The following is a 20,516-nucleotide window of genomic DNA, read 5'->3' as shown; positions in this document are numbered from 1 at the left end:
TGTTTAACCTCTATTCCTAATGTAACGTAAACTATAAAGAAATGAACCTGAAAGTTCAGTAGGTTGCAGTCCGCTGCAACGTAACCTGTTTGCTTTCGTAGTCCTGTTCATCCCCATTGTATGTAATACGATTGAATTGACAGATTTTGCTTAGGCTACAATGTAATGTTTTACCTGTAAAGTTACTAGTTATTGACACGTAGCCAGCTGACGTTACTAACCCAGCCAACTATAGACTGTTACATATATTAGCTAGCTGGCTAACCAGGTTTAGGACCAACATTACAGCGAATTCAGTCTGTCGAATGCACAACTGAAAAAAAACATGTTATCATATAACAAACTCAACATTTATGTCTGACAACGTCCCTCAAAACGTTAGTATAAACTAACAAATCAAGACCTGTCAACTTAGCGTGAAGTTACAAGCGACCCCCAAAACAACAACAGCTTTAGTGCGACCACCAAAACAAATGCAATGCATAGGCTATTATCGTGGATGAATAAGAAGCAAAGTTACACTCTTGCATATAACGTAGTTTGTACACGATTGAGGTACCTTAACCTTTAGACAGTGTTGTACTATAACACTTAAAAGTTAGCCGTGCTTCATAGTAGGTGATTAAAGCCGCTACTTTTGCTAGCAGCTGGCTTACTGAGTAACGTTAGTAGCCAATGCTCAACTCCACCAAATCAGAACGGGGAAAAGCACAGCCAGTCCCCCGTGGCTCGCGAAGTGCAATTCAACGCGCGCACACTCTGCAGATGCTATGTTGCGGTAGGTAAGTCATGAATGAGTATCTCTTACCTGTATATAGTTACTTTCGCAGTACTCAGCAACTCTTTCGAGATTTGTGAAACTGTCCAACAACGATCTCCGACCTGCGGGAATTTCTTCCTCCAAGAGCATCTGCAGCTCCGCCATCTTTACATCTTTTCTACACACACTGCTGTACGAGCGCTCGCGCACAGGAAGCGCCAGGGAGCGCTACTTCCTTTACACAGGAAATTTAAGGGAAAATTTGGGATATTTTTGTATGGCCAACATATGACAACTTTTTAGTTCGGTCAGTCGTGTTAGCTTTAGGCCCAGTAGCCTACTTCTAGCACATAGTTACATGTTAGATATCGTGACAGCAGTTATTTAACTGATGCTGATCTCAAACTGTCATACTCTGCTTAACTAACCAGTTGATTAGGCTTATACAAAATTCAAAGTAATAGGTATCAGCACACAAGGCGATTCTACAGGATCACAGTGTGTGTGTGTATGTTACAAAGTAGCCTACCTATTCGCATTAATAATGCCTAGAGTGCAGCTGATCAGTGAAACTACTGAGCACTTCTAAACACACGGATCTGCTGCTTTATACCACAAGTCATAGACCTATGTGCTCTTAATCAATTAATCAACCAATCAAAACAATCAGCCACACTTCAGGCTTTCAAATGTACATAGATTACTTTGTGCTAAATATCTTATATAAGTATGGGGGAAAAAAACGTACCCATGTGTGTGTGTGTGTGTGTGTGTGTTAAGGCTATGTGTGTTTATCTGTCTAATTGGGAAAGGACGTTTGCTGTGGGTAGAAAAGTGTGAATAATGGTGTAAAATGAGACGGGTAAAACTGAGTAGACCGACATATGGACGCTTAACTGTTGAGTGTTGATGTAAACAATGCTGTCCTTCAAGGCTCATTGTCTCCATCGTGAAGATGAGGGTTATTAGAAACCCGGTGGCAGACGCTCAACAGGTATTGAAACAGTAACAGTAGCTTATCAGAACAGATGGCGCCATCTAGTGTAGTGTAATAGCTATTACAGTGATATCTGAAGCACAAGCTATGGCAGAAAATTCACATGCAAAAAAACATTTAATTATAAGTGTAACTGCCAGAGAGTTTTCGTGTTTATTATTTTTAATTAACACATTTTCTTGATTATTTTATTTTATGCATTCTGTTGAGGTAATGTACATTTGCCCATTATTGCTATCATTATGTTATTACTGAATGCAAGTGTAGGAATTGGAATGTGTTGCACTGGGGAATTGAATTGGTGACACACACTTGACCAAGCAGGTGGCAGCCACTGCAGTCATGTGAAGCATGCTCATGCAGCATCAGCATCATTAGTGCTCATTGATATTTAAGTTTAAGGTTTATGATTAAAAGAAAGCTAAGAAATCGACAATAAGTTTCACCTACTCCCTTTGGTTGTGCGGCCAATGAGGTATGTGTATATGTCATTTCAATTTATATTAAGTTTAGCTATATGTTTCATTATGTAGTGTGTAAATTCATATGTTTTATGTCTTTTTAGTTCTCACGGCAAAGCAAGACCTTTTGTGTGTTGTACATACAATAAATTGCCAGTCAAAAGAATTTCGCAAGTTGTCATTGAACCGGGGTGAGCTACAATAAGTCATAACGTTTTTACATTTGTGATTGTTTAAAAAGTGTTAGCTCGAAAAGGTCCAGCAATGTGGCTAGAGAGGCTATATGGTACAAGATTTTTATGTAGCCTAGTTTGCACAAACATCTTAAAGTCATAAAGAAGCATAAAGACGTCTTTGGCTACACAAACAATATTTATTTATATTTGTATTACCCAAAGGACAAACTGAACTAACTATTCTTCAGTTACAGTGGCCCTTAAAAGTAAGATACTCAGTGAACCAGGGATACGGAGATCTGTAGGGTCGTCAAAGTATGGAAACACTCTCTCAGTGAAGGTGTGTGTGAGGGTGTGTAGATGTGTGTTATTATTAGGGTCAGAGAATGACACTGTTGATGTGACTGAGTCCAGGTGCACTCTGATCCTCTGGGGTTTCTGCTTCACTGTGAAGCGAGTGGTTCTCCAAGAGAGAGAGAGTGGGCCCTCTCTTTTCTTCACTGTGAAGCGAGTGGTTCTCCAAGAGAGAGAGTGGGCCCTCTTCTCTTCTATGGCTCTGATTGTGTCTGAAAGAAATGAGATCTCTCTGCTCATCTTCTCAATCTTCTCCTTCATCATCTCACTCTTCTGCTCCTCTTCCTCCCTCAGTGCAGCTATCCTGGCTGCTTCATCTCATGGAAACTGATGAATCCTCTGAAAGACCTGCCTTTCTGTGTGCTGGACAGACTTTAAATAATTGTAGTTGGCATTGACCGGTTATTGACGGACTCTGGAGCTCCCCCTAGTGTTACCAACCAGTGTTAAGTATAAGTGCCAGTCTTCACAAGAATTACCAGTTTGAGCTACAACCCGCCCTCGTTTTAAAGGTATGTCTTTGGGTTTAGCTACCCAGACTATGAACTATCCCACAAAACTGTCAGAACAGCTTTAATCAACTCCAGAAACATGGACTCTTGAAGATGCACAAAAAATGGGAGAAATTCTGCTCCTGTTATTTGTGTTCTTTTTATATCCTCAAGTGCTCCTTCAGAAAGGCTAACAGATGCCTTTTGTCCTTTAATTCATGTGGTTTTCAATTTCTGTTTAACAAACAACTGCACTACAGAAATTCATTATTTGTACTTTGTATCATATTATAGGACTGAACAGAAATCTGAAACACCCTCACACTCGTTGCCTACCTCACTGAGGGAAGGGCTCCTCTTAAGAGGCATTCTAATCGACCAATCCAAACACGTCTCTGACGTAATCAGTTCTCTCATCATTTCTACGACTGTAACTGAGGTTAATTAAACTCAGATTTATATGTGTTACTGACACACACACACACACACACACACACAGGCTGACCTCATATCTGTCTATCACACACAACTTCTTGCTTCACCTTCCTTGCTTTTAAAATTGAATTATAATTTGGCGTTCTGTATTTTTAAGGTACTAACAATTTTAATTATCTAGTCAAGTTAAATGTTGTCTTGGTAATAATACACAACACATCAGCTCTGAGTAACCACGGTGACACTGGCTGGACAGACTTCCATTTTATTTTGTTTTGCTTCTGACAAAACTCTTTTGAAAATCAAAGTAAGAAATAATGAACATCTAAACAAATTAATTGAAATTGATTGGTGAGAGAACAGAAATGAGCCTGCATTGTTAGTGTGCTTGCTTCCTGTCGTGTTGAAGACAGGTAATAAGCTATGACTAAGAGATGTTATAGATGTGTGTTACTATCAGGGGTTTGCATTCTTATCATCCATGGTAAGACAGAGGCTGTATGAGCTCTAACTGTGATGCTTCAGCGTGATGCAAGATTTTACTGGTAAAATCCTAAGAGGGACGCCTGAGACAGCCCAAAAGTATGGAAAGACTCTCTCTGTGAAAGTGTGTGTGAGAGTGTGCAGGTTTGTGTTATTATCAGGGTCAGAGAATGACAGCTCTCCTCTGTCCCAGTCCAGCTGCACTCTGATCCTCTGGGGTTTCTGCTTCACTGTGAGGAGAGTGTCTGCCTCGGAGGGAGAGTGTGCTTCATATACACCATTTTCATGAAACACACCGCAGTCTCCAATGCAGGAACTCCCCTTCCTCTGACTAGACTCTGTCACCACTCCCAGGTCCCAGACATCACTGTCCCCAACCTCCACATCCCAGCAGTGAGTCCCTGAGTTAAAGCCCTCAGAGCCCAGGACACTAATACACTCATCAAATCTCTCTGGGTTATCAGGAAGCTGCTGCCTCTCATCACCACATCTCACACTGGTCAGATCCTCAGACAGGATGAGACGTGGATCTGCAGTGTTGGGATCCAGAGTCACAGGAGCTGCAGAGAGAAAGAACACACACATGAGCTGAACACTGAGTGATGTGTGAGAAGAGAGAAAGGACACACACATGAGCTGGACACTGAGTAGTAGTAGTAGTAGTAGTAGTAGTAGTAGTCCTTTTATTGTTACAGCACAAGTACACACGTACACAAGTACCAGCAACATAGCCTGTCGCATAGTAAACTAGCGAAAATGGCAATCCACCCGTCCATACATATACACATACTGACAAGGGGGTAGACAGGACGGGAAGACAAGGTTGAGGGAAGAATTGCAGCATAACATGAGGAAAGGGAGGAGAGAAAAAAAGGCGACCCCCAGACTATGCTCCTAGAGGAGTACAGTGTGGGAGCAGGAAAAAAACACCTCAGCACATAAGCACATACATTTTACAACATGACAGAACTCAAGACTTGCAACGGGGAGGGGGGATGGAGGTAAGCCAGCGCAAACAAGCAGCAATCTGGTCCAACAGCCATATTCGGCTATGGTCACAGACCCGCCTGTCACCCTGGGGGTACGAAGCAGGCGAAGGCGTGGGATGGGGGTCATGGGGTGGTGAATGCATATCTGTAATGTGTACGTGTGTATGTATGCATGTAGAAAGTTTGTGTATGAGTAGGCCTGGATTGTCGCCTTCCTCTAGGCCTAATCAGACAGATTCTCAGTCCGCAAGATTGTCGTTGCCATGGAGACATCCTTGAAAAGGTCCTGGACAGAGACAACAATCCACAGGTGTCTGTGGAAAGGGGGAAGGGAATGCAAGAGTCTCACTGCAGCGATCTTCAGGGGAGTTGTTGTTCCAGCAACAGCCTTGGCCAAGGCAGTGCTGGTTGAGGGGGCCGAAAGCAGAAAAGATTGGGGTTGTTTGGTCTTGGGAGTAGGCGCCAATTTGCTCGTCTACTCCTATTCCGTCCGGTCTCTGAATTGCTCCAATTTCCTTTGCAAAGCCGTGAACTTCTCCGTGTTGTTATCCATATCGCGGTTAATAGCCGCCAGGATGTTATCCATATTGCGGTGTATAGCCACAGTCTGAGTGCCAACAGCTCTGCCCAGCGCTTCAATCATGTCGGGCAGCCTTAGTGGGCTTTTGACAGCTGTCACCGTTTCATACATTTTCCGATAAACCAGGGTTCCGCCTAATCCAATCAGCAGAAAGCCTGTAATCATGGTTCCGAATAGGTAGATGTCTTCAATGTCCTCCACGGAAAGGGCCGCCAGGCACACGACTCGCCACTTTTCCCACGCGTCCATCGAGTAGCCAACTGCGAACGTCCCGACAGGACAGTCAGGTTCCCCCGAACCCAAGCTTCTCATCGAGAAGATGGTGTCAATTTCGTTGAGAGACCAGTTGATCAAATCCATGTTTTTTATTTCGAAGAGCGGTGCGGAGAGAGTCTCTCAAGTATAGGACAAGACAAGACGATAGAAGCCAAGCAGGGAAGGTCAGGGGGAGGAGAGGGAGAGAAAATGCGACCGCCTTCGAAGAGAGCCAAAGAGTTAATGTTAGTGTTAGAGTTAGTGATGTGTGAGAAGAGAGAAAGGACACACACATGAGCTGAACACTGAGTGATGTGTGAGAAGAGAGAAAGAACAGACACATGAGCTGAACACTGAGTGATGTTTGAGAAGAGAGAAGGGACACACACACACATGAGCTGAACACTGAGTGATGTGTGAGAAGGTAAAGGTGAGTAATGATGAGTAAATTAATTAGTTATGATGATTTCAACAATGAAGATAATGACAAATAGTGTGATGAGTAGCAGTGCCTGTAAGAAATGTACAACAACAACAACAACAACAACAACAAAAACAACACTTTAATGTGTCTAGCACCTTTCTGACTATAGCCCAAGGGGCTTTACAGAATTAGTACATAAAATACAATAAATACAATAAAACAACAACAACAAAACAAGCAGAAAAAGTATCAATGAAAATATAATGAAAAGACAAACACAGGAAAGGCAAGCTTATAAAAATGAGTTTTTAGAAAAGTACCAGGGAGGAATCAGATCTGACATCGGGAAGGATGTTCCAGAGTTTAGGGGGCCAAAACTGCAAATGAGCATCACCCTTAAGCCTGTGACACACAGTGCCCAATGGCACGTGACGTGTGTGTGTGTGTATGTGTGTTTGGATGTGTGTGTGTGAGAGAAAGAGAGTGATGCTAACTATACTTACTGTATTGAACAATCTCCTGCATCTTCTCCCAGACTCTGAACTTCAGGTTGCCCAGGTGTTTTGCCACATTGATCAGAGCTCCTGAAATCCTCTCTGGATCCTGCAGTGTGCACTGGGCTCTGGAATAACATTCAGGAGTCAGTGCTGCTGTGGGTTTGGGTTGAGAACCACAGAGAAGAGAGAGATAGGAGGCAGATCACTCACCTTTTCACTGTGCTCTTGTAGTTCTGGTAAAAAAGAAGGGAAATGGATTAAATTATGCTGTATTAAAGACCACTGTTATCAGGTAAGTACAGCTTACCCTGTTCATAAGGATGACATGTCCTTGGTGTGTATGCTACACCAATAAGATAATAATCACAAAAGTCAATAGCTAGCATATGTGGAGTAGTGACCCACTTCTCATAGATACAATGTCATCCTGAAGTTTAGTCTATCAGTCAGCAACCAGACACTGATGTTGGATTAATTGATCCATCTGATGGAATCATTGTTATGAACAATTGTTTACCGCGTGCGTGTGTGCGTGTGTGTGTGTGTCTGTGTGTGTGTGTGTGTGTGCGTGTGAATGTGTGTGTACCAAGTGTGCGTGTGTGTGTGTGTTTTACAATAGTAAGATAGTACTCATAAAATAGACAGTTGTGGTGTAGATTGGAGAAGTGACCCATGTGCTTTTTAATAAACACAGTGTATCATCCAGAGAGGTGGTCTTTAAAATCACTTTAATGCTAAATAGATTCACTGAAAAGAATACCTGCAGGAATGTGATGTCATCAGCTCCCATCGTCCCTTCTATGGCTCTGATTGTGTCTGAAAGAGATGAGATCTGTCTGCTCATCTTCTCAATCTTCTTCTTCATCACCTGACTCTTCTGCTTCTCTTCCTCCCTCAGTGCAGCTATCCTGGCTGCCTCTTTACCTCGTAGAAACTGGTGAAGCTTCTCAAACTCCTCCTTGATCTGCCTCTCTGTCTGTTGGGCCTGAGTCTGGATGAGCACATTTAATCAGTGGCATTTCTACATTAGGGGCACGTGTGGCACTGCCCCATCAGATCCAGATGGCGCTGTGGTGCAGAAAGCTCAATACATCTGTGCTTTGTGGCAAAATGTATCTTACTTTATTTAATATGCAAAGTAGCAATTCAATTGTGAATGTGTGTGTGTGAATAAACTAGACTCACAATCATTATAGTGCTGTTTTGGAGTAATTTGATTTGTGTGTGTTTCTGTGTTTGTGCTTGCTCTGTGAAATGCTGCTCTCCGCTGTCCCTCCCCCTCTGGGCCAGTGTTTACAAACTTAAGACTGTTGCTATGGAAACAATATGCGAGCGTGATCGAGACATCCCAAAATTTACATTGGGTTTAGGGGCAGTTGTAATTCTGCCCCTTGAATTCTGCCTAGCAACCCGTGACCAAGGGGGAAAAAATCATACAGATCGTACTCAGTCAGATCTACGCCACTAATGTTACTGCTCGTTAGCTATCACTAGTTTTCTACTGTTTTGGAACCAGCCTCTGTGTTTCAAGTTGCAGCCTGAAATAATTTCTGCTTATAAGACAACATTTTATGTACGTTTTGTTCATTTAGCAGCATGATTTGTTGCAGTTATTTTTTTCAGTTGTGCCTTTCGCTTCATGTTGTATGCGTGTGCAACAAGCTTGTTATAGCATGCAAGTTATTTGAACTATATGTCTATCTAATCTTTTTACTCTAAACTTTGTTGCAATCTACTTAACTTTGTTGCTGTATTATAAGCAACATCTTTTTGTTGCACTGATAACTGAAGCATGTGAAATGTAAATGAAATAGGATTTCTGCTCCCTGCCGGCACTCAAAATGCAGCCCATAGCCTATACCTACCTGGGCATAGAGGCCTACTGCTTGTATATAATAATCAGCTCATACAAAGTTGCCCAACCAGAAATTTTGGGCTAAAATCGACACTGCATTTAATGCTTATAACACCAATAACACCTTCATATAGTTATTTTTTTCTGAGAGCGTTGGGACAAGTTTTTCTCACCTTAATGTGTTCAGCTGTTTTATCACAGGTGAGTTTAGCCTCCTGAAAGGCCTTCAGTTTCTCCTGTAAGGGCTGCAGTGTAATGTTCAGCTCCTCCTGGAATTAATGAAAATTATGTTCTTCTTCTAATATTGAAATACAAACAAAACATCACACCAAACACATAAGTGTGTATTCACACACACACACACACACACACACACACACCTGAGCAAAGAAAAAAAAACATTCAGCTTTTGCAGGTGCTGACAGATGTGTGTCTGTTTGAGAGAGAGAGAGACAGAGATAATATATGCATTTTAATTTAATAATTTAATCTTTTCCAAAGGAACACACGGTATAGTACAGATATCCCTTCTCATCTGTAAGTGTGTTCTCTGGGAGTTGACCTCAGTGTTGTTAGCACCTCTTTCAGTTCCTGTACCAATTTAGCCACAGCAACAGAAAGAATGTCAGGGTTAGAATTTCTACTAATGTATTTTCTGTCCTGAATATGCACTAATGCAGTAATATTAAAAGACCAGGGAAAGTGCAGTAGAGATGGCACACACCAGCCATTACATATTAAAATGGCCAACACTACCACTGAAGAAACAGAGAAAGAGAGTGTAACACCTCTACCTGCTTCTGCTTGTGGGAACTGCAGGAACTACAAACATGAGGAGTCTGAATAACAGGAAATAACAATGTGAACTAATCAACTCCTATTTTTCTCATCACCAAAACATTTACCTTGCGGTCAAGTGCTGCTTCATCTATTGGTTGGAACTTATGGCCGGTGTTTTTTTTGGAGTCTCGACACACCCAACACACAGGCTGTTTATCCTCCAGACAGAAGAGCTTGAGTTTCTCATTGTGCAGACTGCAGAGCACCTCAGACCCTGCTGAAGCTTTCTGACTTCTCTCCTGTACGAAGGTCTCACACAGGTTCCGCAACGCCATATTAGGAGTGTATAATTCCTTTGAGCACTTTCTCCTGCAGTAGGGACATTCTCTGGATCCTTTGGTGTCCCAGAACTGCTGCAGACAGGCTTTACACACACTGTGAGCACAGGTCAAAATGACAGGATCCTTGAAGAAGTCACAGCACACAGGACAGCAGAGATCCTCTTCAAGTTTAGAAGCCATTTTGTCTTTCCACTACACTGTCCTTTCTGAAGGCTGTTTGACCAGATTTGCTCTCACTTTCAGCAATCTGAGAAGTCGAGTCAGTCCATAACTCTGAGTCTTTCTTCCCTGTTTCAAACTTGAATCCACAAGAACTTCAGCCTCACCAGCTTGACTTTAAGCCCAAACTGTTTTCCTCTTTAGTCTAAACACAGTTAAAAAAAAAAAAATGAACATGACAGCGTCTAGTGGAAGACGGAGAATCAACCGGCAGTCAACTTCACCTCCTCTGGTGTCAGGCAGTTTGAGGGAGTGGCTATGGTTGAAGTAATTTAAGGATCGGCTGTAGTTGCCAAACCAGTTCCCAATGACTCCTCTGGAGTTCAGTTAAAGTCCCAGTTGTGGGTGTGGACTGTACCTGCCAGAGACACAGAGACTGACCCCAGATCAGTGGATTACACACAGGTTTTGATCCTGAAGTTCAGTTCAAAGTCCCAGGCGTGGGTGTGGACTTTACCTGCCAGAAACTGACCCCAGATCAGTGGATTTCACACAGGTTTTGATCCTAAAGTTCAGGTCACAAGTAGACAGGCAAGACGTCCCATGCGTGGTCTGCAGGAATAATTTGCCTACATAATGAAAGAAATAAGCTATTTTGGAATTTGTAATATTTATGTGGAGAATTTTTTTTTAGAGTGAGGTGTCTGTAAGTCACATGTAATCACACTGATATCATACCTGGAAAACATCGGCACAAGTTTTACATTTTACACCAAATAACATGACATATTTTTATAGATATGTTAAAGCAGGTTTCACTCTCTATGTGTCAGTGTGGGTCCAGACAGAGGCCTCTAGCTGTGCTGTTCTATTCTCAAAGAAGCCTTCACTGTTAACATCCTCAGAGAAGAGAAATTACAGCCAGTATTAAAGAATGGAAACACTCTCCCTGTAAAAGTGTGTGTGAGATGTGTGTGTGTGTTATTCTTCTCTTCTCTTAATCCTCTTCACACTGGGTAGTGCATGAGGCCTCCACCTGAGCCCACCAGCGTGGTCTGTCTGCAGCACATCTCTCCAGGTAACCCAGGCCCATCCCTGCTTCTTCATTTCTGTCTCCACTGTCCTCCTCCAAGTCTCCTTGGGCCTGCCTCTGTTTCTGCGGCCGTCTGGAGTCCACCTGTGGGCTACCCTTGGCAGTGATGTTGGTGGCATACGCAGCACAGGTCCAATCCATCTCCATCGGCGTGTGTTATGTGTGTTATTAGGTTGTGTGTTATCGTCAGGGTCAGAGAATGACACCTTTCCTCTGTCCCATTTCAGCTGTACTCTGATCTTCTGGAGTTCCTGTTTCTCTGTGAGAAAGGTGGAGGGCTGTGGGGTAACACATGCTCTATATTTACTATCTGTACAGAAAACAAACCACTGTCCACTCATGGCCTCACTCATGGAGTCACACTTTCCCTTCCTCGACGTACACGATGTAGAGATATTATTTCCAATAATAGAGATATTATTTCAAACACTGTGATTGAGTGATTGAGCTGCCGTAACGTAACAGTGCTGCACAGACACACATGCATGCTGCACTGCGCCCCTGCAACTAGCAGCCTACTGCTGTAACTTTTATACTTCTTATTCTATTTTATTTATTTATTTGCTCATTTTAATTCTGTTTGATATTATTTTATCGTCGGATTTGACGTTATTAACAATTCTTAATGATGCCTTTGCCCCTCATGTGTTCATACAATTAAATGACTAAATGAAAAGATCCAAAGGCTAATGGTGGAGTTAAGAACTAAGAATATACTCCTCAAAGGATTCTCTACGGCCACCACTGCAAAAGCAAGGAGGATTGCCGCCCTCTCAGACTCCCTATCATGGACCCCTCAGTCAGGACCTCAGCTGTTGAATCTGATAGGCCTTCACTCGTCTCCCTCTAGTGTCTACTCAAACGCTGCCTGGAATGAGGTGCTTCATGGACTGTAAAGGCAGGTACACCGGCCTGTGTTTATTTATTTTATTTTTTATATCCTCAAGTGTTCTGTCAGGAAGGCTAACACATGTCGGCCATCACAATTCCCTGCCTTTTGTCCTTTAATCCATGTGGTTTTAATTTCCATCAACTTCTGTTTTACAAACAACTGTGCAATAGTAATTCATTATTTGTTCTTTGTATCATATTATAGGACTGAACATGAATCTGAAACACCCTCACACTCGTTGCCTACCTCACTGAGGGAGGGGCTCCACTTAAGAGGCATTCTAATCAGCCACTTCAAACACGACACACACACACACACACACACACACACACACACACACACACACACACACACAAAGGCTGACCTCAGGTTACACACAACCTCTTCATGCTCTACAACCTCAGCATTTGTGGTTGAATTTGATAGAATCTAATGAGCACGCCAAACTTGAAGAACGGACCAGAAGACATCGTCAGGATTTCTGGAGTTTATTTCAGTGTGCACACCTCTAAGCGTGTTGCTCAGTTCAGCTTCATCAAATTATAATTCAGCATTTTGTATTAAGTACTATTAAGAAGAGATTTTAATTCAAAAAATATATTCATACATAAGGCCAGATGATCAAGTACAAATGGTGACTGATAGGATGATTATAATAAGTGTGAATTATTTATAAAAGTTAAATGCTGACAGATTACAATGAGTTTCAATTATTTAGTAAAGGTAAATACTGTTAGAATTGAATAAATGCAAACTAGTAAAGTTAAATGCTGTCAGTTTAGAATAAGTGTAAATTATTTAGTAAAGTTAAATGCTGTCTTGGTTATAATAAACAGCACATCAGCTCTAAGTAAACAGACTTTCATTTTATTTTGCCTTGGGTTCTTTACTGATAAAAGTCTTATGAAAACATAAAAGAAATAAAAAAAAAAAACATTTAAACTAATTCATTGAAATTAAGTGGGGATGTAATAGATGTGTGTTACTATCAAGATTCTTAGATTCTTATCATCAATGGTAAGACAGAGGCTGTAAGAGCCCTAACTGTGATGCTTCAGCGTTATGCAAGATTTTACTGGTAAAATCCTAAGAGGGACACTGCCAATTGTCACATAGAATGGAAAGACTCTCTCGGTGAAAGTGTGTGTGAAAGTGTGTACATGTGTGTTATTATCAGGGTCAATGAAAGACAGCTTTCCTCTGTCCCAGTCCAGCTGCACTCTGATCCTCTGGGGTTTCTGCTCCACTGTGAGGGGAGTGTAGGAGGGCTGGGATGGAGAGTGTGCTTTATATGCACCACTAATTTGAATCACACGCCAGACTCCACTGAGGGCACCCACTCCCTTCCTCTGATCAGACTCTGTCTTCACTCCCAGGTCCCAGACATCACCATCCCCAACCTCCACATCCCAGCAGTGAGTCCCTGAGTTAAAGCCCTCAGAGCCCAGGACACAGAAACCCTCATCAAATCTCTCTGGGTTATCAGGAAGCTGCTGACTCTCTCTACTGAAACTCACACTGGTCAGATCCTCAGACAGGATGAGACGTGGGTGTGCAGTGTTGGGATCCAGAGTCACAGGAGCTACAGAGAGAAAGAACACACACATGAGCAGAACACTGAGTGATGTGTGAGAAGAGAGAAAGGACACACACACACATGAGCTGAACACTGAGCAATGTGTTAGTAGAGAGAAAAAACACACACATGAGCTGAACACTGAGTGATGTGTGAGAAGAGAGAAAGGACACACACATGAGCTGAACACTGAGTGATGTGTGAGAAGAGAGAAAGGACACACACATGAGCTGAACACTGAGTGATGTGTGAGAAGAGAGAAAGGACACACACATGAGCTGAACACTGAGTGATGTGTGAGAAGAGAGAAAGGACACACACACACATGAGCTGAACACTGAGTGATGTGTGAGAAGAGAGAAAGGACACACACATGAGCTGAACACTGAGTGATGTGTGAGAAGAGAGAAAGGACACACACATGAGCTGAACACTGAGTGATGTGTGAGAAGAGAGAAAGGACACACACATGAGCTGAACACTGAGTGATGTGTGATAAGGTAAAGGTGAGTAATGATGAGTAAATTAATTAGTTATGATGATTCCAACAATGAAGATGATGATGAATAGTGTGATGACAGTAGAAGTGTCTGTAAGAAATAGCACCACCACAATAAATACAACAACAAAAAACAAACAGATATAATGTAAACATATTTAAATTAGAATCAATTAACAAAACTAATACAGCTGACCAATAATATAACCATCAGGCATCAGGAAAGGCAAGCTTATAAAAATTAGTTTTTAGAAAAGTACCAGAGAGGAATCAGATCTGACATTATAGGGAAGGCTGTTCCAGAGTTTAGGGGCCAAAACTGTAAATGAGCGGCACCCTTAAGCCCGTGACACACGGGCATAGGTGGAGATCCCGGGGGGGGATTTTTTTATAGAAATATAAAACAATCAGAAGGCGGCCATACGGCTGACACTATCTTTGACCAGACAGGGGCTTTGGCACTTGCCATAGAGTGGCTCGTTTTTCCCTTATTTTTTCAGAGCTAAAAAACTTTATACATTTAAGCAATTGTAGTTGACATTAACCGGTCATTGACAGATTCTGGAGAACTTAGAAGTGCATCCCAGTTCTGTAGGTTTTCTCATTGTCCTAGATCATTGGGCTTCCTAGATCTGTTGCAGACAGGCTTTATAGACATTTTGAGCACTGAAGATGCACACAAAATGGGAGAAATTCTGGGGGACAAATGGTGAGGAAACTATGTTCTTAGTTGTTTTTTTTTACTCTTATTTAATTTTTTATATCCTCAAGTGTTCTTTCAGGAAGGCTAACAAATGTCGGCCATCACAATTCCCTGCCTTTTGTCCTTTAATCCATGTGGTTTTCAGTTCCATTAACTTCTGTTTAACAAACAACTGTGCAATAGTAATTCATTATTTGTACTTTGTATCATATTATAGGACTGAACAGAAATCTGAAACACCCTCACACTCGTTGCCTACCTCACTGAGAGGGAGGGCTCCTCTTAAGAGGCATTCTAATCAGCCAATCCAAACACATCACACACACAAACACACACACACACACACACACACACACACACACACACACACACACACACACACACACACACACACACACACACACACAGACACACACACACACACACACACACACAAATGCTGACCTCAGGTTACATACAACCTCTTCATGCTCTTCAACCTCAGCATTTGTGGTTGAATTTGATAGAATCTAATGAGCACGCCAAACTTGAAGAACGGACCAGAAGACATCGTCAGGATTTCTGGAGTTTATTTCAGTGTGCACACCTCTAAGCGTGTTGCTCAGTTCAGCTTCATCAAATTATAATTCAGCACAAGCGGTGCTAATTATAAAGTAAAACAATGTGTTTTTTAAGTGTTGAAAAATCATGCACTTTGCTGGCGTTTGCTATCGATAGCTCAGCGTGCAATTTTACTGACGGTAACATTAACACATTTGTTGGAGAGACTATTTATGTACTAGAAGTGTTTATAATACTAGTTGAGATGAACCATAACTGTTTGGGGATCTTCTCTCAACTAGATAGTTAGCTAGATAGCATAGTTCGCTAGATAGCTAGCTGCAAGCAGCTTCATTTACTTTAGAGCAGACATACCGGTATGTGTGTTTGTTGATCTTTGATATATTGAGTTGGGAGTGGGGTCTCCCACACTTTTTAATCCACAGCCGGCACCTTTCCCCCTGTGTTTTGGGCTTTGGAAATTTGGAAAAAACGACATGTCACTCCAATATCTCAGAGTACATTGTGCCAGATGTTAAATGTTATAAGAGAATTCTGTATTTAGCAGTTAAGTTATGCTAGCTCTCGTTACAGCAATTTTTTCATGTCCCCCCCAGGAATTACTCTCTGAAATGTTACCATGTATTGTCCCCCCCTACAATGAAATGGGATCTCCGCCCCTGCACACGGGGCCTACAGACGGCCGTCAGCCAATGTTGTGCAGTCAGTTAGCGTCTGTGGCCCTAGTTTTTCTGGTGTGTCCCACACTGTTGGCACTAGTTGGACCCATGTTGTTTACTCTTCAGCTGATTGAGCTTGTTTAATCGGCGGCAGAGCTCTGATATATAATCTGGGGCCAAGCCATGCAGTCCTTTGTACGTTATCAGCAAAGCCTTAAAACTATTGTGAAACCGTACTGAAAGCCAGTGGAGTGAAGGTAAAGTTGGAGAAATATAATCTGAATTCTGACTCAAGGTTAAAGGTGTGTGTGTGTGTGTGTGTGTGTGTGTGTGTGTGTGTGTGTGTGTGAGAGAGAGAGAGAGAGAGAGAGATGCTTACTATACTCACTGTATTGAACAATCTCCTGTATCTTTTCACAGACTGAATTTCAGGTTGGCCAGGTGTTTTGCCACATTTTATAGTATGTTTTAACATACTATACTCTGTCTGCCTGTGATTTTGACCCTTTGCCGGATTTTTGACCTGACCCTGTTGGATTCTGTGTTTGGATACTTCTGCCTTGGACTCTGTTTGACTGTTGGATTTTTGACCTCTTGCCTGCCTGTTGACTTACGAGACTGTCTTCTGCCTTTGGATTGTTGCCGGAAAACGTTATTAAAACTAACACTGATCCTTGAGCTGTGTTGTCTGCTAGTGGGGCCTTCATTCTAAAAGCCTAACACTGTGTGTGTGTGTGTGTGTGTGTGTGTGTGTGTGTGTGTGTGTGTGTGTTTGTGTGTGTGTGTGTAGATATGTGCGTTCCCTAAAACATATCTTTTTGTGCCGCATTAACGGCGGTAACAATGGACGAATTGCACTGTGCGTGTGTGTGTGTGTGTGTGTGTGTGTGTGTGTGTGTGTGTGTGTGTGTGTGTGTGTGTGTGTGTGCGTGTGCCAATGTGTGTGTGCGCATTTGACTGTACTCACTGTATTGAACAATCTCCTGCATCTTCTCCCAGACTCTGAACTTCAGGTTGCCCAGGTGTTTTGCCACATTGATCAGAGCTCCTGAAACCCTCTCTGGATCCTGCAGTGTGCACTGGGCTCTGGAATAACATTCTGGAGTCAGTGCTGCTGTGGGTTTGGGTTCAGAACCACAGAGAAGAGAGAGACAGGAGGCAGATCACTCACCTCTCCACTGTGCTCTTGTAGTTCTGTGAAAAGGAGGAAATATAATCAAAATGATTGTTATTTCTCTTTTGATAGATGAATAGTAAGTAATGTGATAATTAAATCCATTAATAAATAAATGTATTGACACTTGTTTGTTTTTCTCCAGACACACATCTCTCTGTGCTCCTGTTCTAGCTGAAAGACTCTTCGGGTAACACCTGTCCCACCTCACCTCCACACTAATCTCACCCTGCCCATCACCCTGCACCTGATGTCAGAGTGTCTCTGCATTCTCAATATAACCTCAATATAGAACCCAACTGTATATGCTCAATACTGTATATAACCCCCATTATAAGCCCAGTATTCTGCTGAAGCCCAACGGTGCAATGGAGGCTAAGAGCTCAAGATGGTGGATGAGGAAGAGGAGAGTGCAGCTCTTTCACTCCCCACACTCGGATTTCTCATGTGCTGCCTGAAGAAGGTCCAACATGATGAAGGACCTGAGTCACCCCAGACACAAACTGCTCTCTCTGCTCCTCTCCAAGATGGAGGACTCTTCAGGTGATTTAAAGTAATTGTGTTGGATGTGAGTGTGACTCTCTGCACATCATATTATTAACATTTTCACAAATCATTTCATACATAGCTGAAAGAAAGCCTCACAAATACAAATAAACTGTTGAAAGTGTGTGTTGTTTTACATGTATAGTGCATCACAGTGATGAGTAAGTGGGTATTGAGGAAATTCTCATAATTTCTCAAGAAAGAATATTCCAAAACAGCTTTTACCTCCTTAGTCCCAGACTCCTCAGGTGAAACCAACCCAGCTCTCCCCTAACCCAATCCCTCTGAAACCTGCACCCTGAACTAAGCCCCCCCACACCCCCCTTATTAATACAACTTTTAATCAGATCTTACAGTAAGAGTCATTATACAGACAGGGGATTGTTCTCACCTGCAGGAATGTGATGTCATCAGCTCCCATCTTCTCTTCTATGGCTCTGATTGTGTCTGAAAGAGATGAGATCTCTCTGCTCATCTTCTCAATCTTCTCCTTCATCATCTGACTCTTCTGCTCCTCTTCCTCCCTCAGTGCAGCTATCCTGGTCGCCTCTTCATCTCGTAGAAACTGGTAAAGCTCCTCAAACTCTTCCTTGATCTGCTTCTCTGTGTGTTGGGCCTGAGTCTAAATAAAACAACATTACAAAAGCCTTGATTCAGTTTAGATATGAGCAGATTTGAGCACACAAGATATGTTGTCTCATGACATATTAACAAATACTATTTCTTCATTATATGATCCATGTTTCACCTTAATATGAGCTGCTGTTTTATCACAGATGAGTTTAGCCTCCTCAAAGGTCTTCAGTTTCTCCTGTAAGGGCTGCAGTTTGACCTTGAGCTCCTCCTGGAATGAATGAACACTTTACTGTCGACTAGAGTCTACACAACTCCACAATACTGGCACGAGGAAACCAAGTTGCTTCATTTTAAGGGTGTCTGTGAGTGAATATCTGGATATTTTGTGGATGGGGTGAGATGGGGATTACAGGGGGGTTACCCCAAAGTGTAGATAAAGTAGACATGAGCGTTTCCAGATTAACCCAATAATACACATCAAGTGACATTAGACATGTCAAAAGATACGGTTTGAGACTAAATCAAAATGAACGTGGAAAAAAGGTATATTTTAACGATTTAAAGGCAATTTGGGTGCATAATTAGACCACATCTCTTTGTCAGTAATGACTATGACTCCAAGATGAGTTTTGGAAACGATAGTGATGTGAAGTTTGAATCTGTGTTGGAGAGAGTCGAGGGCTTCCTTAAGTTTGCTCCTGTACACTCTGGGAGTCCTTGGTATGGCAGAGTGGGAGTGAGGAAGAAAAGGCTCAGAGTATTTCAGGTCAGAGGTTTGCATGATCTTACTTGACATGTCTAATGTCTCTTACATATTTATTTACATATTCCACTTTCCATATGCAAATACTCTGCACTTTCTTTTTTGCACTTCTGGTTAGATGCTAAACTGCATTTTGTTGTCTCAGTACATGTACTCAATACAATTGAATCTAATCTAATGATGTGCAAAAGTCATCAGTTGTCACAAAAGGGTTTAGACATCGCCATCTACTATTACATTTCAGATATTACAGTACCTTCTGCCATGAATTGTCAGCACTCAATAGAATAAAATAGAGAGAATAGAATAGATCAAGATGTGTTTTAGAGCCCATCACTAGTATTACCAGAGTAGACTCTTACCTTACAGTCCAGTGCTGCTTCATCTATGGGACTGAAGCTGTGATTTTTATGTTTCTTTGAGGTCTGACACACCAAACACACAGGCTGATTATCCTCCAGACAGAAGAGCTTGAGTTTCTCACTGTGCAGACTGCAGAGCACCTCAGACCCTGCTGAAGCTCTCTGACTTTTCTCCTGTAAGAAGGTCTCACACAGGTTCCTTAACGCCATGTTAGTAGGGTATAATTCCTTTGAGCACTTTCTCCTGCAGTAGGGACATTCTCTGGATCCTTTGCTGTCCCAGAACTGCTGCAGACAGGCTTTACACACACTGTGAGCACAGGTCAAAAACACAGGATCCTTGAAGAAGTCACAGCACACAGGACAGCAGAGATCCTCTTCAAGTTTAGAAGCCATTTTGTCTTTACCGTACACTGTCCTTTCTCAAGGCTGTTTGACCAGATTTGCTTTCACTTTCAGCAATCTGAGAAATCGAGTCAGTCCATAACTCTGAGTCTTCCCTGTTTCAAACTTTAATCCACAAGAACTTCACCCTCATCAGCTTTACTTGAAGCCCAAACCGTGTTCCTCTTTAGTGTAAACACAGTTTTAAAAAAGGTCCTAATAAACGTATCCCACTTGACAGCGTCTAGTGGAGGACGGAGAATCAAACTGCAATCAACTTCACTTCCTCCTCTGGTGTCAGTCAGTCAGAGGGCGGGACTATGGTAAATAAGGATACTGATTGGCCGGCTGTAATTGCCAGACCAGTTCCCCCATAGACATATACATCGACGCCCCATTGGCCTTTGGATCGCATGTCAACGTCGCCGCCATATTGGAGAGGTGTTCATTGCGTCAAGATGCCTCACTGGTGTGCAGCTTGGGGCTGTACGAACAGCTGAACAATCACAACAAGATCGCGTGGAATTCACTTTCACAGGTAAGACTGAACAATTGTTTCTGGTTGTATTTTGCCATTGTAACATTATCTATGTTGAGAGCTAACTAACAGTTAGTTGACCACCAGAGTCAGACTATTAGATAACGTGAAAGGAACATGGGGAGCCAAGCCTAACGTTTAGTTATTCTAACG

General features: G+C 42.2%; 3 protein-coding genes across 8 annotated transcripts in view; all 3 read right to left on the bottom strand.

Annotated features, from left to right (window-relative positions):
- The window catches only part of abi2a (abl-interactor 2a), a 60,446-nt gene extending 58,779 nt beyond the window's left edge, over positions 1 to 1,667 (bottom strand). For all 6 annotated transcript variants that reach the window (XM_031581610.1, XM_031581614.1, XM_031581631.1 and 3 more), the window contains exon 1: positions 809 to 1,667. In XM_031581610.1, coding sequence (XP_031437470.1) covers positions 809 to 925 — 117 coding nt within the window. In that variant the 5' untranslated portion in view covers positions 926 to 1,667. The remainder of the gene's footprint in view (positions 1 to 808) is intronic.
- A 2,280-nt stretch (positions 1,668 to 3,947) lies between these two features.
- LOC105892828 (nuclear factor 7, ovary-like) lies at positions 3,948 to 20,217 on the bottom strand. The gene is made up of 10 exons (XM_042703277.1): positions 19,442 to 20,217; positions 18,489 to 18,584; positions 18,095 to 18,362; positions 17,423 to 17,493; positions 16,988 to 17,081; positions 13,068 to 13,604; positions 11,364 to 11,389; positions 11,074 to 11,271; positions 6,909 to 7,020; positions 3,948 to 4,717 (listed from the first exon to the last, which is right to left on the bottom strand). The coding sequence occupies exons 1-10, from the start codon at positions 19,835 to 19,837 to the stop codon at positions 4,182 to 4,184; spliced, it is 2,334 nt and encodes a 777-aa protein (XP_042559211.1). The 5' UTR covers positions 19,838 to 20,217; the 3' UTR covers positions 3,948 to 4,181.
- A 24-nt stretch (positions 20,218 to 20,241) lies between these two features.
- LOC116222766 (interleukin-1 receptor accessory protein-like 1-A) overlaps positions 20,242 to 20,516 on the bottom strand; it is a 10,381-nt gene continuing 10,106 nt past the window's right edge. The window contains exon 7 of the mRNA XM_031577337.1: positions 20,242 to 20,321. Coding sequence (XP_031433197.1) covers positions 20,242 to 20,321 — 80 coding nt within the window. The remainder of the gene's footprint in view (positions 20,322 to 20,516) is intronic.

This window comes from Clupea harengus, chromosome 2 (genome assembly GCF_900700415.2).
Source record: "Clupea harengus chromosome 2, Ch_v2.0.2, whole genome shotgun sequence".
In the NCBI taxonomy this organism is placed as follows: domain Eukaryota; kingdom Metazoa; phylum Chordata; class Actinopteri; order Clupeiformes; family Clupeidae; genus Clupea; species Clupea harengus.
This window is presented reverse-complemented; position numbering and strand designations above follow the sequence as displayed.

What these genes read in the sequence shown, in the direction of transcription:
- LOC105892828 (XM_042703277.1), bottom strand. Translation starts at nt 19,837, where the DNA reads ATGGCTTCTAAACTTGAAGAGGATCTCTGCTGTCCTGTGTGCTGTGAC. An exon ending in GGTGCAGGGTGATGGGCAGG is followed by an intron (nt 17,082 to 17,422) that starts GTGAGATTAGTG and finishes CTGCAGGATCCA; the next exon opens with GAGAGGGTTTCAGGAGCTCT. An exon ending in GCAGGAGATTGTTCAATACA is followed by an intron (nt 4,718 to 6,908) that starts GTAAGTATAGTT and finishes TTCTCTCTGCAG; the next exon opens with CTCCTGTGACTCTGGATCCC.